The sequence below is a fragment of the Dermacentor albipictus genome, chromosome 1, assembly GCF_038994185.2.
Source record: "Dermacentor albipictus isolate Rhodes 1998 colony chromosome 1, USDA_Dalb.pri_finalv2, whole genome shotgun sequence".
Classification (NCBI taxonomy): Eukaryota; Metazoa; Arthropoda; class Arachnida; order Ixodida; family Ixodidae; genus Dermacentor; species Dermacentor albipictus.
This window is the reverse complement of record NC_091821.1, coordinates 39,934,501-39,954,640: the sequence shown is the minus strand read 5'-3', so window position 1 is coordinate 39,954,640 and position 20,140 is coordinate 39,934,501. Positions and strand designations below refer to the sequence as shown.

Here is a 20,140-nt window from a genome sequence, read left to right as displayed (position 1 = left end):
TTGCGGTACGGTAGCGTATTGGGCACCGGTTGAAGGACGTGTGAGAAGATTTCCAAACCCCTGTTGCATTACAGTATATAAGTGACGGAGAGAGCCAGTGCACAGACGAACAAAGGCGTATGTTGCAGAGCTGCGTGACCTCTCAATGTTGATGTTATGTAAACGCCCTCTTACCAGCAAAATGTACACGTAACGCCTCGATTCAATGACGACGTAACAAAGTTCCAGGCCTCTCTTACATAAACTGCGCGGTGTTGGCAGCCACGGATCGCGCATTACGCAACAACACGTCGCCGTAACGTCGCCAGTGATGATAAATACCTACGGGGCAAGAAGGAAGATCCAATCGGCGAAGCGCTAGCTGCATGTGGCAGCTAGCGTATATAACCTGTGGAAATCTAGAAGCATATCTCGCCCCATCACGTAGAACGGGGGCGAATTCCCATTCGTAAGTGCTATATTCCATTGGCTGGCCACCTTCGGTAATAATATGGCCCGGATTAAGATTGGCTAGATTAGCTCTTACGAAATGTTCTAGCATGATTTCTGGGGTCCAGGTGCCGATAGCTTTCGGAAACATGCAGGCCAAGACATAATAAATGCTGCTTTCCTTCGCAACTTTACATGCGCATGCATGTCAAGAATAAAAGGCTGCACACGGCAGTTGTGTGTGCGACTTGTGCACCTTTCCATCCCCAGGTAGCGCAGTAAGCGAGGAACTTATATACTGAGCCATGTTGTGGCTTAAGTCTTTCGAAAGCTCGTGCGAGTGCTTGTTTGTAAGAACAGCCACTCGCGTGCGGCTTACTACGTCGTGCGTATCTGACAAGCCCAACTTTGTGCTTCCCAAATTATCGTTAGCTTTTTTTTTACCTGATACTTCATTCTAATTTTTTTTTTCAGCAGAGCACGTAGCTAATAGCCGTGACCCTCCCCCTCTCCCCCCCACACCCCCATAAACCTCCCCCAATCAAGTTGTCGTTTAAAGATAGGTGCGGCGTACTGAGATGAAAATGTGATTCAAAACGGATTATCCGTTATAAAAAACTGAATGATTAACGGCAGTCGCCACATAAGGCCTCGGTGTACAGGCATAAACCACACAGGACTTACCAAGCTTGAATGGGATACTAGCGACATCCGACGAGGCGTGTCCGTTCGCAACTGTAAAAACTTCCAGGGGGGGGGGGGGGGGGTACCAGAGTTTGGACTACCAACCTTCATTACAGAGTCACATGAGTAGAAAATGCAACGTGCAGAAGCGTAGCCGCCGCCAGCATTTAACGTCCTCGCATAACGCTCCGCTTCGCCGACTAAAGCGAACGGATGGCGGCAACTTGCACGGCAACAAGGGAGCCGCGGCGCTTCCGCTCGTCCTCGTGGGTCCCCACGGCCGACTCTACACCCTGCATGGCCGCCACCATGCGCTTATACGTACGCCAGCCATAGCGGAGCTCGCATGTTTCGCTTAATGTGGCCCGCAATCTAGCACGTTATGTTCCGGTTCCGCGCAGTCGAACCAGAGCGAGCAACGAGGGGCTTTAAAACCGACGGAGAGAGAGAGAGAAATCGGGCGCAGATAAATGGCCGTCAGAACGGCGGGCGCGCCATGTTCAGGGGCCCGTGACGCGCATGAAGACGTGACCGCGGCCGCACATGCAGGGCATGGAAACCACACACACGTGAACGAACAACGGGCCACTGCATGAGAATGGCCGCGGGTGCCCGCCGCGCCCGGATTTCCACGACGGGGAAACAAGGAGAGCGCGCACAAAGAGTGGCCGCGGAGGACGGGCCACGTAAGCGCAGAAACGACGAGGGGAGAGGGGGGGGGGAGAAAAGAGGAAAACAAAGGGGGAAACGCACCTAAAATCCTCAACAGAGGGCAGTGCGTATAGCAGGGAAGGAAGTCTTCTTCAGCACAGACTTGCACGCGCGAAGCGCAGCCGCTTCGCCGACGCGGTGGCGTGCGTGCAGACATTTTCTCTGCCAGAATATAAAGCACCGGCACGGGCTACAAGCTGGCGTAGAAACAACGGGCACGCGGCGTGACGTCATGGCGAGGACGCACCAGAGCGAGACGGGAGGAGGGAAGCATCATGGAATCACTGTGCCGCGGACGGAAGACGCACCTTTTCAAGGTCCGAGCGCCGCGCATCCGCGCTGGCTGTGTAGAAACGCGTTGCCGAATGCAGGCTCATCGGGCTTCACAGATGCTCACAATGAGCTGAGGCACGGCAATCACGGTATTATGCCCGCACACAGAACTGCGCTGCTCGTGCCTCGCGAGCAACCACGCTTTTGCTGTTGGCGTCTGTGAGAGCTAAGAACACCATCTGTCACTTCCGTGGTTGGCGACACCCGCTGCTAACGGAAGGGATGAAACAGCGAGCACCACTGTATTTCCAAAATACTTGTTTGGCGATATATGACACTGGAATAGAACAGATCGCCTCCAGATTTTTGCATGCCGGCGCGCTAGGCAAGCGACATTACTGTCAGGCCGTAATGAGAGGCTAATTAACGGGACAGCGAAGAAATTAGCGTGTTCTTACGCCAACCACTTGTGTGACATCAACGAGTAAGCAGCACTGGGTAAACCGACTGTTGGCATTAGCATTGTCGTTCAAATAAGAATCGCGCGAGCTAGACAGACGAAGTACAGCTATTTGTCTTAAGCGCGGCCGTCAGCGCCCGAAATCTCGATTCTTGCCACAATCTGTCAGGCCGGCAGGAAGCTTGCGATTCTCGCTGCGGCTACTGTCCCGCAACCGGCAAGGTGCTGAGGCTTTCCTGGCACTGGTCGAAGAAGGACAGCCGCACGATGCACTGCGAAGCTATAAGCGCAGGATGATGATGATCATCGTCGTGGGAGCATCCCCTTTAAGCCTAGGTAGTCGCACACACCACCAAGCTACTCGTTTTCATTGCGTCTCCGGTGTATACCTTACTCTTTAAATAGTTTAATACTGATTCAGACAATTGGTTGAGAATGGAATGGTCGATCCTCTCTACGCTAATGGTCGATCCAGACACACTTCTTCCCCTTCCCCATGCTTCGTATTAGACCGAAGAGTCATCCAATAAGTAAAACATTTATTCAATCAACCAACGCAATGCGAGGCAACGCTTTTCTTCCTGTGTACAGGTACCCAAGTAGCCTGATATATTCTCAGTCATATTCCATACTCGTTTTTAAAAGCCCCTCAGAGTTTGCGGTGAGCCTCCCTAATTGACAGCTGCGCTGACACTAACTTGCCGCAGCCTCAGGTAGAAAACACAGGAAACACACTTGTTGGACGCACCACTCCCGTGCACGCTGTATAGACAAGTATGATATGATGTCTCTGTGTTACAAAGATAGGACACGACCAGCCACTAGACGCAGCTAAAAGTAATCCACAGTCCCTTACAGCATGAATAAGCTGGGCCCATTGTAGCAAAGTGACGCAGCTCTTAGTGTTCCGACGCATCAGCTCACCAGGGAGACGACGATGAAGGGTGATGAGCGCCGGCAGGGGCAAGTGCAGATCCGCAGGTAGAAAGACGACGAGAGGTGTCATTTGAATAACTATAGGCTTATTACCTTGGCATTTACTTTAACTTTACACTGTACACATATTTACATGCAAAACGATGTCATACCCGCCGTCGACGGTCTGCCTGACCGGCCTGGTGCCGTCGTCAGACGGGAAGAGGACTTGGCACCCGGAGGTGCCGCACCCAGAGCTTACATGAACTCATCAACCCAACATCATTCAGTACATTGACCCCGGCACTCGCCCTCTACCCGGGTTGACTGGGCGGGGGCTTTACTTCGGGCCAACGGTCCTTCCCGGACAAGGCAGCTGCTGTGGTGCAGCGCGACTGAGCTACTGCACTCAACACACAAACAGCCATGTCTGTCTTACAGGACACGAGCCTGACAGACCCTCGGATTGCCTTAACACAAAAGAGGTCAAGGCATACAACCATCCGCGGAGCAGCGCGACCACACGAAGGTGCGCCACGACCGGTTCCGGCTTTGGGTTCCAGTGAGCCAAACAAAGTCCATGGGTCGATTGGCACACGTGGCCAAGTCGAGCGACCTTAGGAGCGCATGCATCGTAACTTAATGGAGAGCTTCCGACCTGACTCAGTAAAAATCACGGCAGGACGAGCCCACACTTCCAGAAACTTGTAGCCCAAAAGATGCCGCTCCCGGGTAAGATGGAACCAGACCTCCTTCCGTGCTTTCGCAAGCGCTTCGTGAAGGCCCGGCGCCCGCCCCCCGAAAACCGCTTCACAGCGTGCCAACCAAACTTGGTATGAGCACTCGACAAGAAGCATGAACTGGTTGATCGACTGGCCTGTGGATAGACAGATCGTACCTTTGGCAATGCGGGGGAAGACCTGGGGTGAGGATATCGACTAGTTCTTGGATTGGAGTTGAAGCTACATTGATGCCGGGGTGAACCTTGCGGAGGCATACCAGGTAGCCGCCGCATAAATGGTGGACGGTGAACTTGAGCGAGGCACACAGTGGGAAAATGTGGGAGTAGGAACCTGCCAATTCTACTATGACAGGACAACCTCTGCAGAAGCGGTTCAAAAGCGAGCACGTAGAGGGCAGGCGAGAGAGGATCCCCTGCCGTGTACCACGTCCCAATGAATGCCTCCGAGACGCGATCCTTTATGAGAACAGCAGAAGTCGGTCGAGAATACACAGCTTGGACGATCTGCCGAAAACCCACACTAAAGCCAGCCTCTTCCAAAACCCGCAACAGGTATCTATGGCTAATGATATCGAAAGCCTTCTCCTGATCGAAGGAGCACAGAATACCTTGAAGTTTCCTGGTATTCGCCCACAGGAGAAGGTCCCTGACTGCTAAACCATGACGCTGAGTGGAACGTCCCTGGACACAACATGCCTGGTATGGACCCTAAACAGTGTTGAGAACTGGAGTGAGTCGCATACGCAGACACTGTGCTATGAGCTTGTAATCGCAGTTCAGAAGTGTGATTGGACGTCATGCTCTTATATCAGTAGAACACGTTGTGGGGCTAATTGGTGCATAGCTTTCAAAAAATGAAGCGCCAACGGTAATGGCACACAAAGAAGGAAGGAAAGACAGGACAAGGCGCAACTTGCAACTGTTCATAATCAGCCACCTTTGACTTCAATAAACAGTTGCAAGTAACGCTTTGTCCTGTCTTTTGTTCCTTCTTTGTGTGCCATTACCGTTGGCGCTTCATTTTTTGAAAGCTCTTATGTCAGTGCTTCTCGCCTCATCCTTGCAAAGGAGGGTGATTAGCCCCGCTCTTTGAGACGCTGACAGAGTCCCTTCACTGAGTAGCGTGCTCACCAATGATATGAACGGCTTCCCTAAGAGTGTCCAAAACTTGCCATAAAATTGAACTGTCAGACCATCGGATCCTGGACTGCGGTTATGCTTCATCGATTTCAAAGCCGAAAATATCTCGTCCTCGAATTAGTTTCTACAACATCCAAGAGACCCGCAGGAGCAGGTTTCTCCACCAATGGCCTACTCCGACCAATCAGGCAGGTCGACAGGATCCAATATGAGCCAGAGCTCAAGCGGCCCAAAATGGTCGCGAAAAGATACCGCACGCACAACAAAATTGCCCATAACTAATCAATCTGTGCTTCATAACTAATCAATCTGGTTTTGGAGAGAAGCGTGCCTTCAGTGTCAGATAGGAGCACGAGCCATGCATTCTTTTCTCTTTATGTTCACAGTGGCAGGTTGATCAAATTTAAGAGCGCCTGCCAATCTACAGATAAGGTGTAAACTATATTTTACAGAAATACCTATGATGGAACTAACGGCTATTTGCCGTGTTGGGACGCCAATTGTTTTTTTTTTTCTCTTAAGATTACACCACCTCGGAACTGCAAACCCCTAGATTGTTTTGAGATCACTGTGTTCTGGCCTGCACTGATCAAATCACTTATGCCACATGAGAGAGAGGAAGCATTTAGTGGAGTACAGCGACTACAAAGGACAGTTAAGCACATTTCCACGCGTATAAAGCACACGTGGCAAGTGCTGTTTTATACTCCCAACGCAGCTGCAAGCACATCCGCATCACGTTCTAGATTACGCGCAACGTACACGATAGAGGCTCCTGCAACGAACCGGCACGAAATAATAGTCCACGCATCTGTACAACCTTGCAAAATGATCAAGCCATGTAGGTTTATACTGTGTCTCCGCAATACCACAGCATATATTCTGACTAGCGATTTTTAAGATGCTAATGAACACAAACAGCGGAAACGAGAATGATTCTGTGCGCTGCGCATACTTACCAAATGCGGCACGCTCGCTAAAGTGGCGATTGGTAACGAACCCACTTGTTCGTTATGGGTCAAGTGGCGTGGCGCCAAGAGCGTATACAGTCGCTCCAAATGCTACGATCACATAGATCAACAGAGCCCAACGCGTTTCCCCCCGAGCACAGGCGTTTCTCGGCGAACCGTCGGTGGTGAGTGAATCCGCGTGGCGTCTAGTATTGCTTCCCATTACAGCTGCTGCGGAGATGCCTCGTCGAATGAAAATAGTGGGGCCTATAATTGAGCAAAGTAGGACTTGGCACTTGCACCAGCCCCGATAAAGGGAGTTTGCGGGGGCTGCTGGCCCAGGCGTGCGCCGAGTGTTTGCTCTTTTCGGGAGAGGCAGAGGCGCAGCGAGCGCGCCCCGCTGCGATAACAGCCGCGCCTCTTCGCAAATCGGGCCAGCGCACGCGCTCCTTGGCGCGGCGCGCAATGGGCGCCCGACACGCGCCGCAGAAGACGCTCCCTTTCCTCGAGCGGCGTGCGCTGTCGCCGCCTTCACCGCGGCTTCAATTATGCGACGGCTCGGCACGCAAGCTCATAATCGCTGCGGCCTCGCTCGGCGCAGCGAGACCATCGTTATTATTTAGCCCCCGCGCAGACTCACAAAGGATCTTCAAGAGCGCGTGCGAGAGGGGGAGGAGGGGGGGGGGGCGTCGTACATAAATTAATGACTGTCTTTGTTTCCCGGACAAAGCAAAGAAGGCACAAATCTCGAGCGGGTTTCACCCGCGCCGCTAACTGCGCTTGTACGGAAGAGTTCAAGGTAGCCCAGTGTCGTCGACAAGATTCGCGCGCCGCAAAACAAGCACGGTCGGCGAGATTCCTCCATGGCTGCCAAGTCTGCTGCGGCAGCTCGTGGCTGACTGCGTAGTACAGAGATGGCGGCGGCTGCGTTGCAAAGCGTCCTCGCGCGGTAGCAAAACAAACAAACCAAGCCGATGCGCTATCGTGGACGAGATTTCATCTCGCACCTGCAGAAACAATAAAACAAATAAACAAAAAACGTATCGAAATCTCCGCGCGAGGCCTTCGTCGTGAGCGACATGCTTGACATTTCGCTCCTCCCCGGGCGAGCCAATGAGAAAAGAGAAAGCAGTGAGCGCGTGCACTGCTGGGCGGGCCAATCGCGATTGTTGCGCAGTAAAAGTGCGTGCACCTGCCCTGCGGGAAAGCCAACGCGCCGCGGCCGGCTTCACCCCCGAAGCTAATGATGCGTGCGCCCTGCCGATGAGCCACGCTGCAGCGCCGCCGGCGATTAACATTCCTCCGCATGCACGCTCGGCTTAGCGGCCCCGTTCATCTTGAACTGACGCGCAACGATAACAGCGAGCACCGCAACCGTGAGAAAGAACAAAGAACGTCTTTGTGAGCGTCTCGAAACACACGCCCCGAAGTTTCGAACCTGGCAGGTTACAAAACGAAAGAAAGAAAGAAAGAAACCAAGAAAGAAAGAAAGAAAGAAGGAAAGGAATAAAGAAGCAAACAATTGTTTTGTTGTGAGTACGTGAAATTTGTAACTGGTGTTACTTTATAGTATTTTCGCTGTTCTTTGCGTGACGTTTTCTTTCTTTTTTTATCTCATCTATGAATTAAGCGGAGCAGCCGGCGCCGTCTAGCAGGCGCTAACAGTTAATACAAACAACAGTGAACATTAAAAAACAGCTAGAAACTAAAAAGAAAGAAAACGAATACTTTCAACTCGCACGAAGTAGAACGGGCGGAAACACTAACTTCCGGCATGAAGTTTATATACTTTTTTTTCTTTTGTATAGTCGATGTAGTTGATAGTTCAGCTTTAGTTGATATTTAGTTGACTGGCAATCCATCCTGCAAAACTATGTACCCAATAGCAAAGCCGGTATTGTAATAGGTCCAGTACCAGAAACTATCCTTATCTCACCGTTTTAAGCAGACCAAGCTAGCCCCTCTGAAAAACGACAGAGCATAATTTACACACAATATGTCTTTACACATAACACTTGAACATTTGGCTACACCATAGGGAACTTTTTCTGCATAAATAAGTTTGCGGTATATCGTCCGCAAGAGGCATACACGTGAATATGACGCACCAATTTACAAGCCAAGCCGTAAGTTTGCCCCGCAGCTATGACGTGTAAACAGTCGGCTCTTCCGAATTCGTTTCACAATGCAATAACTCACCTTTTATAGACGAATAAACATACAAAAGCTAAATGGAACAAATTCCCGCGCAATCGAAGGCTAAACTTGACGCCACACTGGATAGTTCAACAAAAGGGAAAATCACCATTCACCTGAGAGTAGCAAAATGTTGCAAAAAACCATGCATGCATAAAGCAAGTATTTATAAAAGAGCTGCTATTACCGTCGAATCTGCAGAACCAAGGATTATTCACTTCGTTTAGTTTGACAGCGCAACATATCTCGCGCGCTGGGTAAGGAGCGGGGGGGGGCGTGAGGGGGAGGGAGCGGGGCGGTTCACGCGCACTATGGGGAACTGGAGGTGACAGAAGGATGTTACGTCAGCAAACATACCTAAAGTCACCACGAAGACTTTTGTGGATGGGAACTCCTTCATGATGGCCGTTTGTGCTTCCGCGAGACTTGCGTTACATCTTGACTATGTGCGCACCACGTATTAAAATATAACCTGTAGGCACTTAGTTCTTTTTTGCCATTTCTCTTTACTACCGGAAGCCGTACTGCACCGTATATATATATATATATATATATATATATATATATACCCTTAATGGCCGTCAGTGATTACCCACCAATACAAGATTACATCCTTCGTCCACTACTAATATTACATCTTTCTTTTATCTTTTCTGTTTTTATCCGGCGATCCTGGAGCCTTAGCGGGTTACGCATGATATTAAATCTACCCCTCTTTCCGGCAATACACTGTACCAGAAAAGTAAGTGCGTCCGTTATCCTTCATTAGCTCATTCGGCCGTCCCTCCGATTGTCGACAACCTAAAGAGGCTGTTCCGCTTTTTTTTCCGGGTTCGCTGGACAGGGAGCTGCGGAACGCCTCCCCCCCCCCCCTCCCCCCATGTCGGTCTCAAGATCCCTCTTCATTCAAGCCGCCCACCGCTGCTGACGTCGTTCGCAAGTATCAGCTCGCGGATGACACGGCCGCACAGGCTGCGATCAGACGAGCACGTGCCCCGAACAAAATCAATGGGTTCCGTCAACGACCCGAGGTATAACCCACCACGATACTCGCCGCTCATTACAGGCCAGGCCGGGGTCGCGGGTCGACCGCCACGACGCAATGATATCGAAACTGCCGTCGCGAGAGCATGCAGGCACAACAGCGGGAGTTTCCGGCACGCATACCACGCGCGGCGGCTGGTCCAGACCCCCCCCCCCCCCTCGTTGCTTATACTCTTTCCGCCGGACTCAATTACTCTTCTAATCGAAACGGACGCGGCAGCTTTTCGCCGTATTACGCCTGGCGTAACCACGTGCACCACGCGGGAGCTGGCGGGACCCCGGTGACACCAGAGGTCGCTGCTGCTGCGCTCCTCGCGCGCCGCTACACAACTGCGCGGGGGCAAGTTCCACGCGCAACAATATAACCGTCCGGATGCACCGTTGCTGCGGCGGCGGCCCCCGGCGGATGCAAAACTTCAATTGTTCTCCAACTTGGCTCAATGTGGGACAAAAGACTCTGCTTGTACGTACACACATACGCCGCAGAAACAATCGGGCGCCAGCACGCGCGGGCGTGCCATCACCGCAGGAGTGAATGCGGGTGGGTGAACGGCGGAGCTTCGGCGTTTAGGCCTCGGCGGTGCGCCGCGGCTGTAATTACGAAATGACCCGCGGTCGGTTACCTCCATCACTTTCACACCATTGTTCGCCGCGGGTTAGCCGGCGGGGGAGCTCGAGTGCGGCTCCCGCCCCCTTCCTCGTGCTGACCCCTGGCACGCAGTGTCGGCGCACACAGACAGGCGTCGTTGAGCGCAGAGGACAATCCAGACTGCCGCGGGCTGCTACCGGCAGGTAATGAAAACGTTTGAACGGGGGCTCCTTGGCGTAACGCCTGGCGCACTGCGTCCCGCGCTACACGGCGTGCACCGCGTATAGCGGCGCCGTAATCCGACTAATGACAGACGATTAAGTTACGGCGATTGCTTGCATAATATATTCATATAATCGCGTCCTCGGGTTACCTAACATATTCCGTAACTGGAACGGCTGAAGTGATTAGCACCCGCTGCACTGTGCACGCGGCCGTTGCCACAAACGATTCAATTGTCTCCGAGCAGAAAATAACCGGCTCGCTTCACCGATCTGCATTTCGGTTAGAAAACATTTCAAGAAAAAAATATTAATAAAACATATGAACAAATGAACTCTTTTTAATCTAAATATTTGTGAAAGCAACTTGGTGCTCGTGTACTGAAGCATATACAGGCGTAACGCGCTCACATGGTTAACGCCGTAGAGAGTGTGGAAAGATGCTTTTATTTGAGACAAGCGAACGCCTACTCTTTGGCCGTTTTTCTACGTGCATAAAAATACTGTTCCCGGGAATCATAGCCTGGGGAACCTTTCATGCATCATCAGGAAACTGCGGTGAAGGACAACATAGCGGGTGGAGTGCATGTGACGTCAGCGTCCTGCAGACATATTGTACTGCTTGAAACTCTCGGCAGAAATATTTTACCCCGCGCTACCTCGTCTCCTCCCCGCAACACCCATGCCCGTGCGATGCTTCTCCTAGAGCGTCGCGCTAAGGGTCCCGCGAGAAAGCGGGCACCAGAGTCCCACACGGTATAATAGCGCAGAGGCGATCCACAAGTGACAGTATGGATCTATCCGCAATAAAGTGCGAAATGCAAGAACCTTCTCACATTCAGATTTAGGGTAACGGTTGCAAAAATTCGTCAGTTCAGCTCTGGTATAATAGCGAACCATGCAATTCTACGACACTAAGAAAAAAGCGCTAAAGACTGGTCCCGAATTCCCAATTTCGTAACCACAATTTATCATTACCAGCCCGTCTTCGCTAATTATATGTTCGTTATTACGATTGGCCGGCGTTTGTTGCTATAGGATCAGCTAGCGCAGGAAGCGATTTGTGAATACGGGTCCTGAGCCTGTATTCCCACCCCACCATCTATGGTAGCCGTTGAGGCTGAATTAATGGCCCGTGCTGCTCTCGTTCACTATACGAGCAGCTCCGGACTGACAACGGCGCCCTCAAGTCAATATCGAAGCGGGAATAGCGGAAACAGCGCGACTTTTCTCTTTTGTCACACAAGTTCCACGTTGTCTGAAGGCACGTCCTCACATCCCGCGAGTGGCTCGGAAGCCAGCTGTCCAGAGACGATGCCGCTATCTCTCCTTGCCAATGCAAGGATTTCACGGGCGACAAACATGTTAGGTACGTATTATATGCATGTCTGCACCATAGTGGGACATCTAGTAGGAACTCACGACAACCGGGGCACTTGTAACATTCCAGGTCAATCTAACCCCCCCCCCCCCCCCACACACACACACAAATAAAAGAAGCAGAAGAAGAAAAAGAAAAAAAAGCTTGACTGAACCTCGCGTAAATCATTGGTGGAAATTATTCGGCGTAGAGTCGTGGAGGCAGATATGGCACTATATTCGGTATGTTTTGCAAATTCCAGCTTTAAACATCAATGCGCGAATACTGCTGACGTTACCCTTGCCGTAACACCCCCGACTAAGCGCGACGCGTACCCAGCCGTTAAGACACTAGCCGCGCCAAAGAGGCGAGCCCAAAACTGCAGGAATTCCAAGGCAGGCAAACATCATCGCATAGCGGTACTTTATCCACGTGGCATTACGCGGTCTTTGTGACTCAAAATGGCTTCTAAACTTCCTGAGCACCGCCTCATTGCGACGCGATTAGCAGTCGTTTCCTATAGAGGAAATGGCTTCGGATGCGAGACAGCTGTCAGGCAGAACTCTGCAGGGCTACTCAGTGAGCGAGTAAAGCGAAAGGTTAGCCATTGCGAAACCGCCATCAACGCCACGCAGGCGAAGTCTCTCTTGCGGCCGACAGCATTGTAGGTCGCGAGCGTATAAGGTCGAATTAAAGGCAACGTTTAGCGATTTCCTTGAACTATAGCGTAGGAGTCCCTGTGGAAAACGGCTTATATATATATATATATATATATATATATATATATATATATATATATATATATATATATATATATATATATATATTAGACCTTGGTGTCATCATTGTTTGTTGGCTCTTCATGATATTATTAATAAATATCGGGCCCCTCTGTTAACCCCCTTTCTTCTCAGCTCAAACTTACTTCGTTCAGTTTATAGTTCATTCATTCTGCGACGCTAGACCCCGGCGGCGCGTAAAATTGCGAGCGAAGACAGAACGCCAAGGAAGTTCTCGTTGAACGTGCACCTTTCGCGTCGGCGTTCTGCGCGCGCAGCCCCACCTAATGATGTCGAAGCATCCATAGTTTCCGCACCGATGCTGTCTCGGGCCCCTCATTTTATTTACCACGAGTAATAAGGAATGCATTTCGATTGCCCCACTCTTTACGATCTAAATACAAAGACAATTCTTCCTGCGTTTACACAAAGCAAAGGGCGCATCCATTTGTTCATTCATCTCTTTGCTCTTCGAGGTAAAACCTATTGTACACATACAAGAAGCCGAATGACCATTTCTCTGAAGGTGGGAGAGGTGGCCGAGCCTTAGGCGTGCGCGGACACGCCTCACAAGTGCACACAGAATGTAAACGCATTTGCATATGTATAGTAAAAAATCACTCGAACCACTTAACATCCCATGGCGGACCACAAATGTCATGACACAACCACCGGGGTTACTATACCTCTTACTGACCTTCACTAAGTTTTTACTAGCTATTTACTAACACAAGGGATCCACAGGCATACTCGGAGGTTATAATTTACAACTATATCTCGTCTTCCCTGTGGCCTATTATGCTGTGTGGTGGCGGCAATAGTGCTACACTTGAGCTTTAATTCCTTTAAATTAACAATTATCTGCTACCTCATAGCGCACATATCCGCACTATATAACGAACTGAGGTATTCATCGACGCTACCCGCACTCTCAAAAGTACCGGCAATAAATACTTGTGACGACCACACGTAACGGCACGTCGCGTATATTAATTAACCCGGTTGTTGCACTGCGTGACCGTTGTTCTTTTGCATCGCTCGTCCAGGACTTTCTGTGCAGAGTACTATACTGAAAATCATTGCTCCATGATGTTCCTAGCAAGCATGACCATTACGTAGCATTATCTAATTCTCGTGCTGCATTTCCTTGTTTTACCCTGTTATGTAAACAATAGAAACGAGAAATTGTGACAATGGAAATGGCGTTTCGGATGCAAATACTGCTCACTCCGGTATTGCCGGTTATATATACATATATATATATATATATATATATATATATATATATATATATATATATATATATATATATATGTGGGGGGGGGGGGGAGTGGCGGGGGGGTGAACAATAGGAGAAGCAAGACAGCCTTTGTGGGCATCAAAGCGACGACAGCTGCCAATATTTCCACTGTTACAAAAATGAAGCCCCGCATTATTATCACCTAACGCCCGTGAAGGAGCTGCAGAGATAGCTACACGTGATGCGTTCGCGTGGCCGCCACCCAAGATAAGGAGAACAGCTGACAGCACGAGCGCACACGGCGCCACTCACCAGACTCTGCGGCTTCGCGGCCGCCGCCGCCGCATCCGGCCTGAGCGACGGGACCACGGTGTCAGCGCTGCTGGTTCCGTAGCCTGCATCCTGCGCCAGAGGGAGAACCAAACGAGCGATGAGCTTGGCGCTTTGGTGGAGGCGCGCTACATAGATGGCTGCATTTTGGCAACACTCGACACTGCACAGACACCGCGCAAATGAGCGCTGAAAAGCGGAAGTCGTCCGCTGAGGCAAACGCATGCGGGGGCAACTATGCGCCGCGTCTCACTTATATTTTCCCGAAGGGTCGGGGACGTTTTCGCGAATGCCGCTGCTCGTCTGGTTCGGCTCCATAAAGTTCCTCCGTGCACTTTTTTTTTTTTTTGCTTTCTATCGCTCTCTCCCTGAAGCGCGAATTAATTTTGGGTAAAGTGCTACTCTGAATCGCGGCCATTCCGAAAAAGAATCGCTGTTGTAATAAACACGCGTTTAAGTTATGTCATATCGATTTGATGCCTACCGAACCAGGGAATGCTTATAATAATAATAATAATAATAATAATAATAATAATAAAAAAATTATGGGCTGTTGATGAAAATTTCTGCGGCGATTTAACGGTAAATGCGAGAGAACTGCGGCCGCATTGCGTCGTACCTCTTTAAGCTTCTGGATCTATTATTTAAACCACGTTAACCACAGTCCAAAGAGTTGTTCGGGAGCTCACTCGGTACACGTCCGGCCTCTTCGAAGAGCGACGTGACGGTAGTCCGGAGCAGACCACCGTCAGTTGGACTGCGCTTTTCTGGGCCTAAGCTCTCCCATCCCCCTTTCTACCTATATCACGTGACAGACTTCCCACACTGCACACACATGCACGAATTTCCACTATGACACTCCTTATGCGAACGCATTTAAACGATTAGTCACGTAAAACTCTGTGCGTAAGCACGAGGTTTGGCTGCAAACGTTCGCGAGGTAAATTTGCTTATCTGCTTCTCGTGCGAAAGCAGGTTTTTTTTTCCTCTTCTTGCACTTGAGCAAAATTTATCTCGTAAGTATACAGACGGGCCCCGTGCGTGCATGCGTGTTCTCCGAAAAATTCTCGTATCACATTTGGTTCCGTATTATTGGCATAATTCAACGAAAATCCACAACACACGACGAGGATTGCAGCACCACAACTTCATGCTGAGCAAACAGAACAACTAGTCAGGACACTATGTAGGATTTTACGGCGCAAGGGTCACGTGTGGCCAAAAAGAAAGAGGAAGCGCCAAGAAAGTCGTCAATAGATGATAAATGTAGTACGGCTGTAACGAGGACTAAAATGTCACGGCTGTAGTAGCTAAAAAAACAAAAAAAACATGCGATTAAAATATGCGCATGTACGTATACCCAAGGTGTTCCAACAATCATGCACCAAAATTTAAACGTGTGCAAATCCCACGTAGCTGGCCAGGCACAAGGCAGTGTTTGCAGTCGCTCGGAGATACTCAGATTATTTTTCTTTGCATACCGCCTAATTACATGATCAGTCCTAATTAATTAATAAACTCCTCAAATATTATAATTAGATTAAAAGTGCCAATGAGAAAATTGTAGAAGATCATCGAAAACTCCCGATTCAGCTTTCAATAGCTCAATAAGTGCCACATAAAAGCGCTTTTTTTTTTTTCCGAGCATGAAAGAAGTTCGCGAATACACGCAGAGTAGCTCGAGCGGCCGGTCGCGCAGCAGTTTTGCGCGTATAATTGAAGCGCTCGGTGTGCAAGCGATGACGTATTACATACGCGAGAGGGACGTCTCTGAGGCCGCCTCTTCAATCACGCCAACCGCTTTCGTCTTCTCGCGACGCTCCAACTATACACATCCCCGACGCTGACAGCGCGCGAGGAAATTAATTCCCGAGCGCGAGCGACCAGACCGCGCGCACAGACATCTCGATGCCGAGTAGACGCTTCAGCCCCGCCGGGCGCCGCTTTGTGTTTTTTTACACTGCGACGATCCCGCGCACTCTGTGCGCACCGCGAATGACAAAAGAGAGAGGCGGGCGCACGAGGAAGAAAAGACTTCATTTCGCCCGCAGTTTCTTCGCTCGAAGGCCCGCACCGGGGCAGAAGCGTAGCTACGCGCATCGGGCGCGCGGCCAGTCAACAAAACATGTGGGTCAGCAGCCGCATCGGAGTGGAATCAGCGCGCGCGGGGGCACCTATAGATAACCCCGCGCGGTCAACCGCTACCTGCTCCAATGCGACCAAGAAGAGGGAGTGCCCGGCCAGGACCGCGAGGCACCACGGAGATACAAACTCTTCATGCAAGGGTAAACTTAATTGCGACCTCCCACCCCCCACGTTCCTTTCAGTACGTTTCTTCTTCTTGTCACGGGCTGTGTCGCGCGTTATAAATAGAACAGCGGAACGGAGAAACGATGGCGACGGCACACGCGCCGCAAGCCTGATGCGACCAGAATCGCGTCCGCGAAGGCGCGGAATCACCAGGGCGCGTTCTCCGGAGGGCGCCCTCAATGCCTAAAGAGGCGCTCGTGCTGGCCACGCACCGCGGCTGCTGCCGCGGCGGAGGTGAAACTGCGCGCGCGCGGTTGTTAGGGAACAGAGCGGGCGCGCGTACGCGGCAGCACCGGTATTGTTCTTTCATGCATGAGACGCGCCAAAAGCGGGGCGATTACCGTAATACGCGGGTGTCTGCTGGCATACCTCGCACAAAGTATATACGTATATACTAGGTGTAGAACTGTATACACGGGCGGCAACCAGGCTGCAGCCGAGACTGCTGTAACGGCCGTGGGCAGCGGCCACCGTGAGTATGCATCTAAATAGGAGACGGTGAGGGCATTGCCGAGTCGCGCACGTGGTCATCTGCTAATGCGACACCGCGGGTGTGCGCGCGCGCGCGTGTGCATAAATATATACGGCGACGACGCCCACGTCTCGTAAAAGCGTGCAGCCAAGGTGGTAGGTCTACACACGGTATAGGAGTTCACGCGGAAGCCCATAGACGTGGCGGTTCATGGAGACTGCCGCCATCAGGGTGATGAGGTGCCACACATCCGGTGGGACCCAGTGGAGGTTAAATATATATATATAGTGTAGGGGTTGGAGTACCGGACTCCGGGATGAAAACCCACAAACTTGAGGGGATTTAATTACATATTATGTACAGGGAGGTGAGCGTCAATTAACACTTGTACAGACATTACGGGCCGGCAGCAACTCGGACGCTGCGGCCCGCGGCAAGAAGTTCGAGAGAGGTGAAACAGGGAATCAGGGTCTGTCCCAGAATCCTCAGGTCTCTCTGGAAGGCTTCTTATAAGCCCTTCGAGCACTGCAAGTCACGTCATGTTTGACCAATGGGAGAGTCCACTCCGATGACGCCACTTGCAGCCAATGGTAGGCGCCCGTGTCGCGTGGCACACCTGTCGGGGCTCTCTGCGGTCTTGCCACGCAGACTGGCAATCCACTTGTAGGCTGGAGAAGGAGCGGGGGGCGCTCGTGCACCTGCTTCATTGTCGGATGCCCACCTGCTAACCCCGGCGGCGCACAAACTTGTTGGCACGTAAACTTGTTGCCTCAAACTTGTTTGCTCGGCCGCTTCTCTGGAATGCGCTTTCCTGCTTTTGCATTCCTCAATTAGCTGTGCTGCAATCCGATGTGGTCTGGGGAACTCGAAGTAATCGCAGGAACCAGCTCCATATCTAACAGCTCGTCCTCGCCCCGATTGTTCTGAATGGCCGGTGAACTCAATTCGCTGGCCATGAGGAACGCTGAAAGGAGCTGCAGGGTACTGGGGTCGAGCCTCGTTTGACAACCCTCGGGATCCTGGGCCCTGGAGAACAAACGTCAAACAAACAAAACAACACAGCGCTGCCCCACGTGTAAGCGCAGGCTCTTCGCCCCTGACTCGCCAGGCTATTACTGCGTCAAAATGAACCCTGATCTCTTAGTTCCCCAATTTTGACAACAGTTCCAACCACCCTTCCAAACAGCTATCCATTTCTCCTCGATTGCCGACAAGACCAGAGTACTATTGTTGTTGCAAAACAAAAGGGTCGTTGACGATGCAAACAACAAAATGAAAACAGCCGAACATAACTTAAGTGGCCTAACCACACGAACAGCATGTTTCCAATCTATCGCAGTGGCGTACTTATCGCACGTAATGGTGCCACTGAACAATCTGGTCAACCTCACAAGTACGTAATCACAAGCGCACTAGCCTTGTGGTCACTAAACAAAGCGCGTACTTGCGTTGTAGGCAAACTTTTCATTTACGCTTACTCACGTTTCTTTCCTGAAAGTCCTACAGGACACGTGACGTAAACGAACAATTAAACTTGCGGGACTTACACACTCCGCAGAACTCTTAAAATGATGCGTCTTTTAATAACTCGTTCCACGCGTACTTATCAGAGAAGTCAGAATACGGCTGCCCTCAACACAAACGAGCAACCCAGTCATAAAGTCTGCTTCCTTCCGTCCACACAGGACACGCGCTAATGGAACTAAGAACGCTTCTCCGTGCAAATCATGCACTCACTGAAAATCTACGCGCTTAACCTTCGAAAATTCAAAAACACTTAAAAAGAAAGAAGGTTAAATAACACACGCGCTTTACCCTAGGCCTCTCAACGATAACCTTGACCCTCAGGTTACTCACACACACACAAAAAAAAACCTATCTACTTATTAATGAGCATCTCGCAAGACTACATGTTTACATAAAACGCATCTTTCAAATCTCGGAGCTTTCTCAAACCAAAACACAAACAAAGCTCATACCTTTACATATTGAAAGAAAACCTAGTCTCAAATCGCGAAATTTTCCGATGCTCAAAAATAAAACAAGACACTTCATTTCTACGGAAGCGCTCCAGGCCTCCTTTTCCAAACGCTTCCGTCTGACTCATACTTTGAGTCGAACGCGGGGTGGACGTGGTCTGAAAGCTACTCTGGCTGCCGAGAGACAACAAAAGGGCTGATTCACTATCAGCTCCCCCAAGACGTTACGGTCTACTGCCAATTTGCGTCCTCGCGCCCCGCTTTCAACACAAACTCGATTGACCGCGTCGCTACTCCCCACCTGGTCTCGTCCTGCCACCTTGCGTTTCTTCGAACTGCACGCTGAGCTGTGAAAAGAACTACGGAACGACGAGGAGCTTAACTGCCCCGTGCCCTTTGTCCGCGTCCGCGCAGAACATTCTTCGCGGTCCCCCTTTGACCGGTGGCTCGACCATTTTGGATGCGTCAACATCGTCCTAGACGACCGCACCTTCTTCCTCGCGCCCTGCCCTTTTGGGTTTCTCGCCATCTTTGGCGGCGCTACATTAATTACCGACTTTCGGTTTTTACCGCGCTTCTTTTTAAGGCGCTTTATCTTTGCACTAGCCTTCATGTCGCCTTCTCGTGCCTCGTGCTGGCCGGTACACATTTCGTCGGCCCGGATCGGCCTCTTACCCGCACAGTCTGAGTGATTTACATTTAAATCTACTCTCACTTTGCCTCGACTGGCGGACAGCCCAACCGACTCTGGAACAATGCAGCAGGCTTTACTCGAGTAAGACAACTCGCACTCTTGCGAACCGCCCTCTACTACATTGCCCAGCTCACGCTGTGCATCGGCACACAGCCCGTCGGTATCGATCGCTGTCTCACGCGCACAGTCCGAATGATTATTAACTGAACCATCCCTCTCTAGGCTATCTAGACTGGCGGAGAGCCGCACCGATCCCTGAACAATGCAGCTGTTCTCTCGTGAGCTACGGAGCTCGCCACCCCGAGAACTATTCTCAACTGCATCGTCCAGCTCGCACTTCATTTCTGCACGCACATCTGGCTCTACATGTGTGCTCGCTTCTGTCTGGTCAGCAGTACCCTTTTCTTCGCTAGCAACCTCGCTAACATTACCAGCGACGCACACACGCGGTGACTGTGCCAAATTGTTCGCAGCTGGCCTAGCTGTCTCTACAGTCATCTGTTGGCACAGCACCTCGTCGCTCTCCTTGCGGCCTTTAACGGCCTCTGTTGCCACTAAGGCATCGTTAGCAGCTAGCCTTTTCCCTTCACTTATTAATCGGCAGTCAATCTCACAGGCACTA

General features: G+C 50.9%; 1 protein-coding gene across 3 annotated transcripts in view; it reads right to left on the bottom strand.

Moving 5' to 3' along the window:
- The window catches only part of LOC139061089 (uncharacterized), a 395,355-nt gene that overhangs the window by 80,440 nt on the left and 294,775 nt on the right, over nucleotides 1-20,140 (bottom strand). For all 3 annotated transcript variants that reach the window (XM_070540599.1, XM_070540613.1, XM_070540623.1), the window contains one exon: nucleotides 14,046-14,135. In XM_070540599.1, coding sequence (XP_070396700.1) covers nucleotides 14,046-14,135 — 90 coding nt within the window. The remainder of the gene's footprint in view (nucleotides 1-14,045; nucleotides 14,136-20,140) is intronic.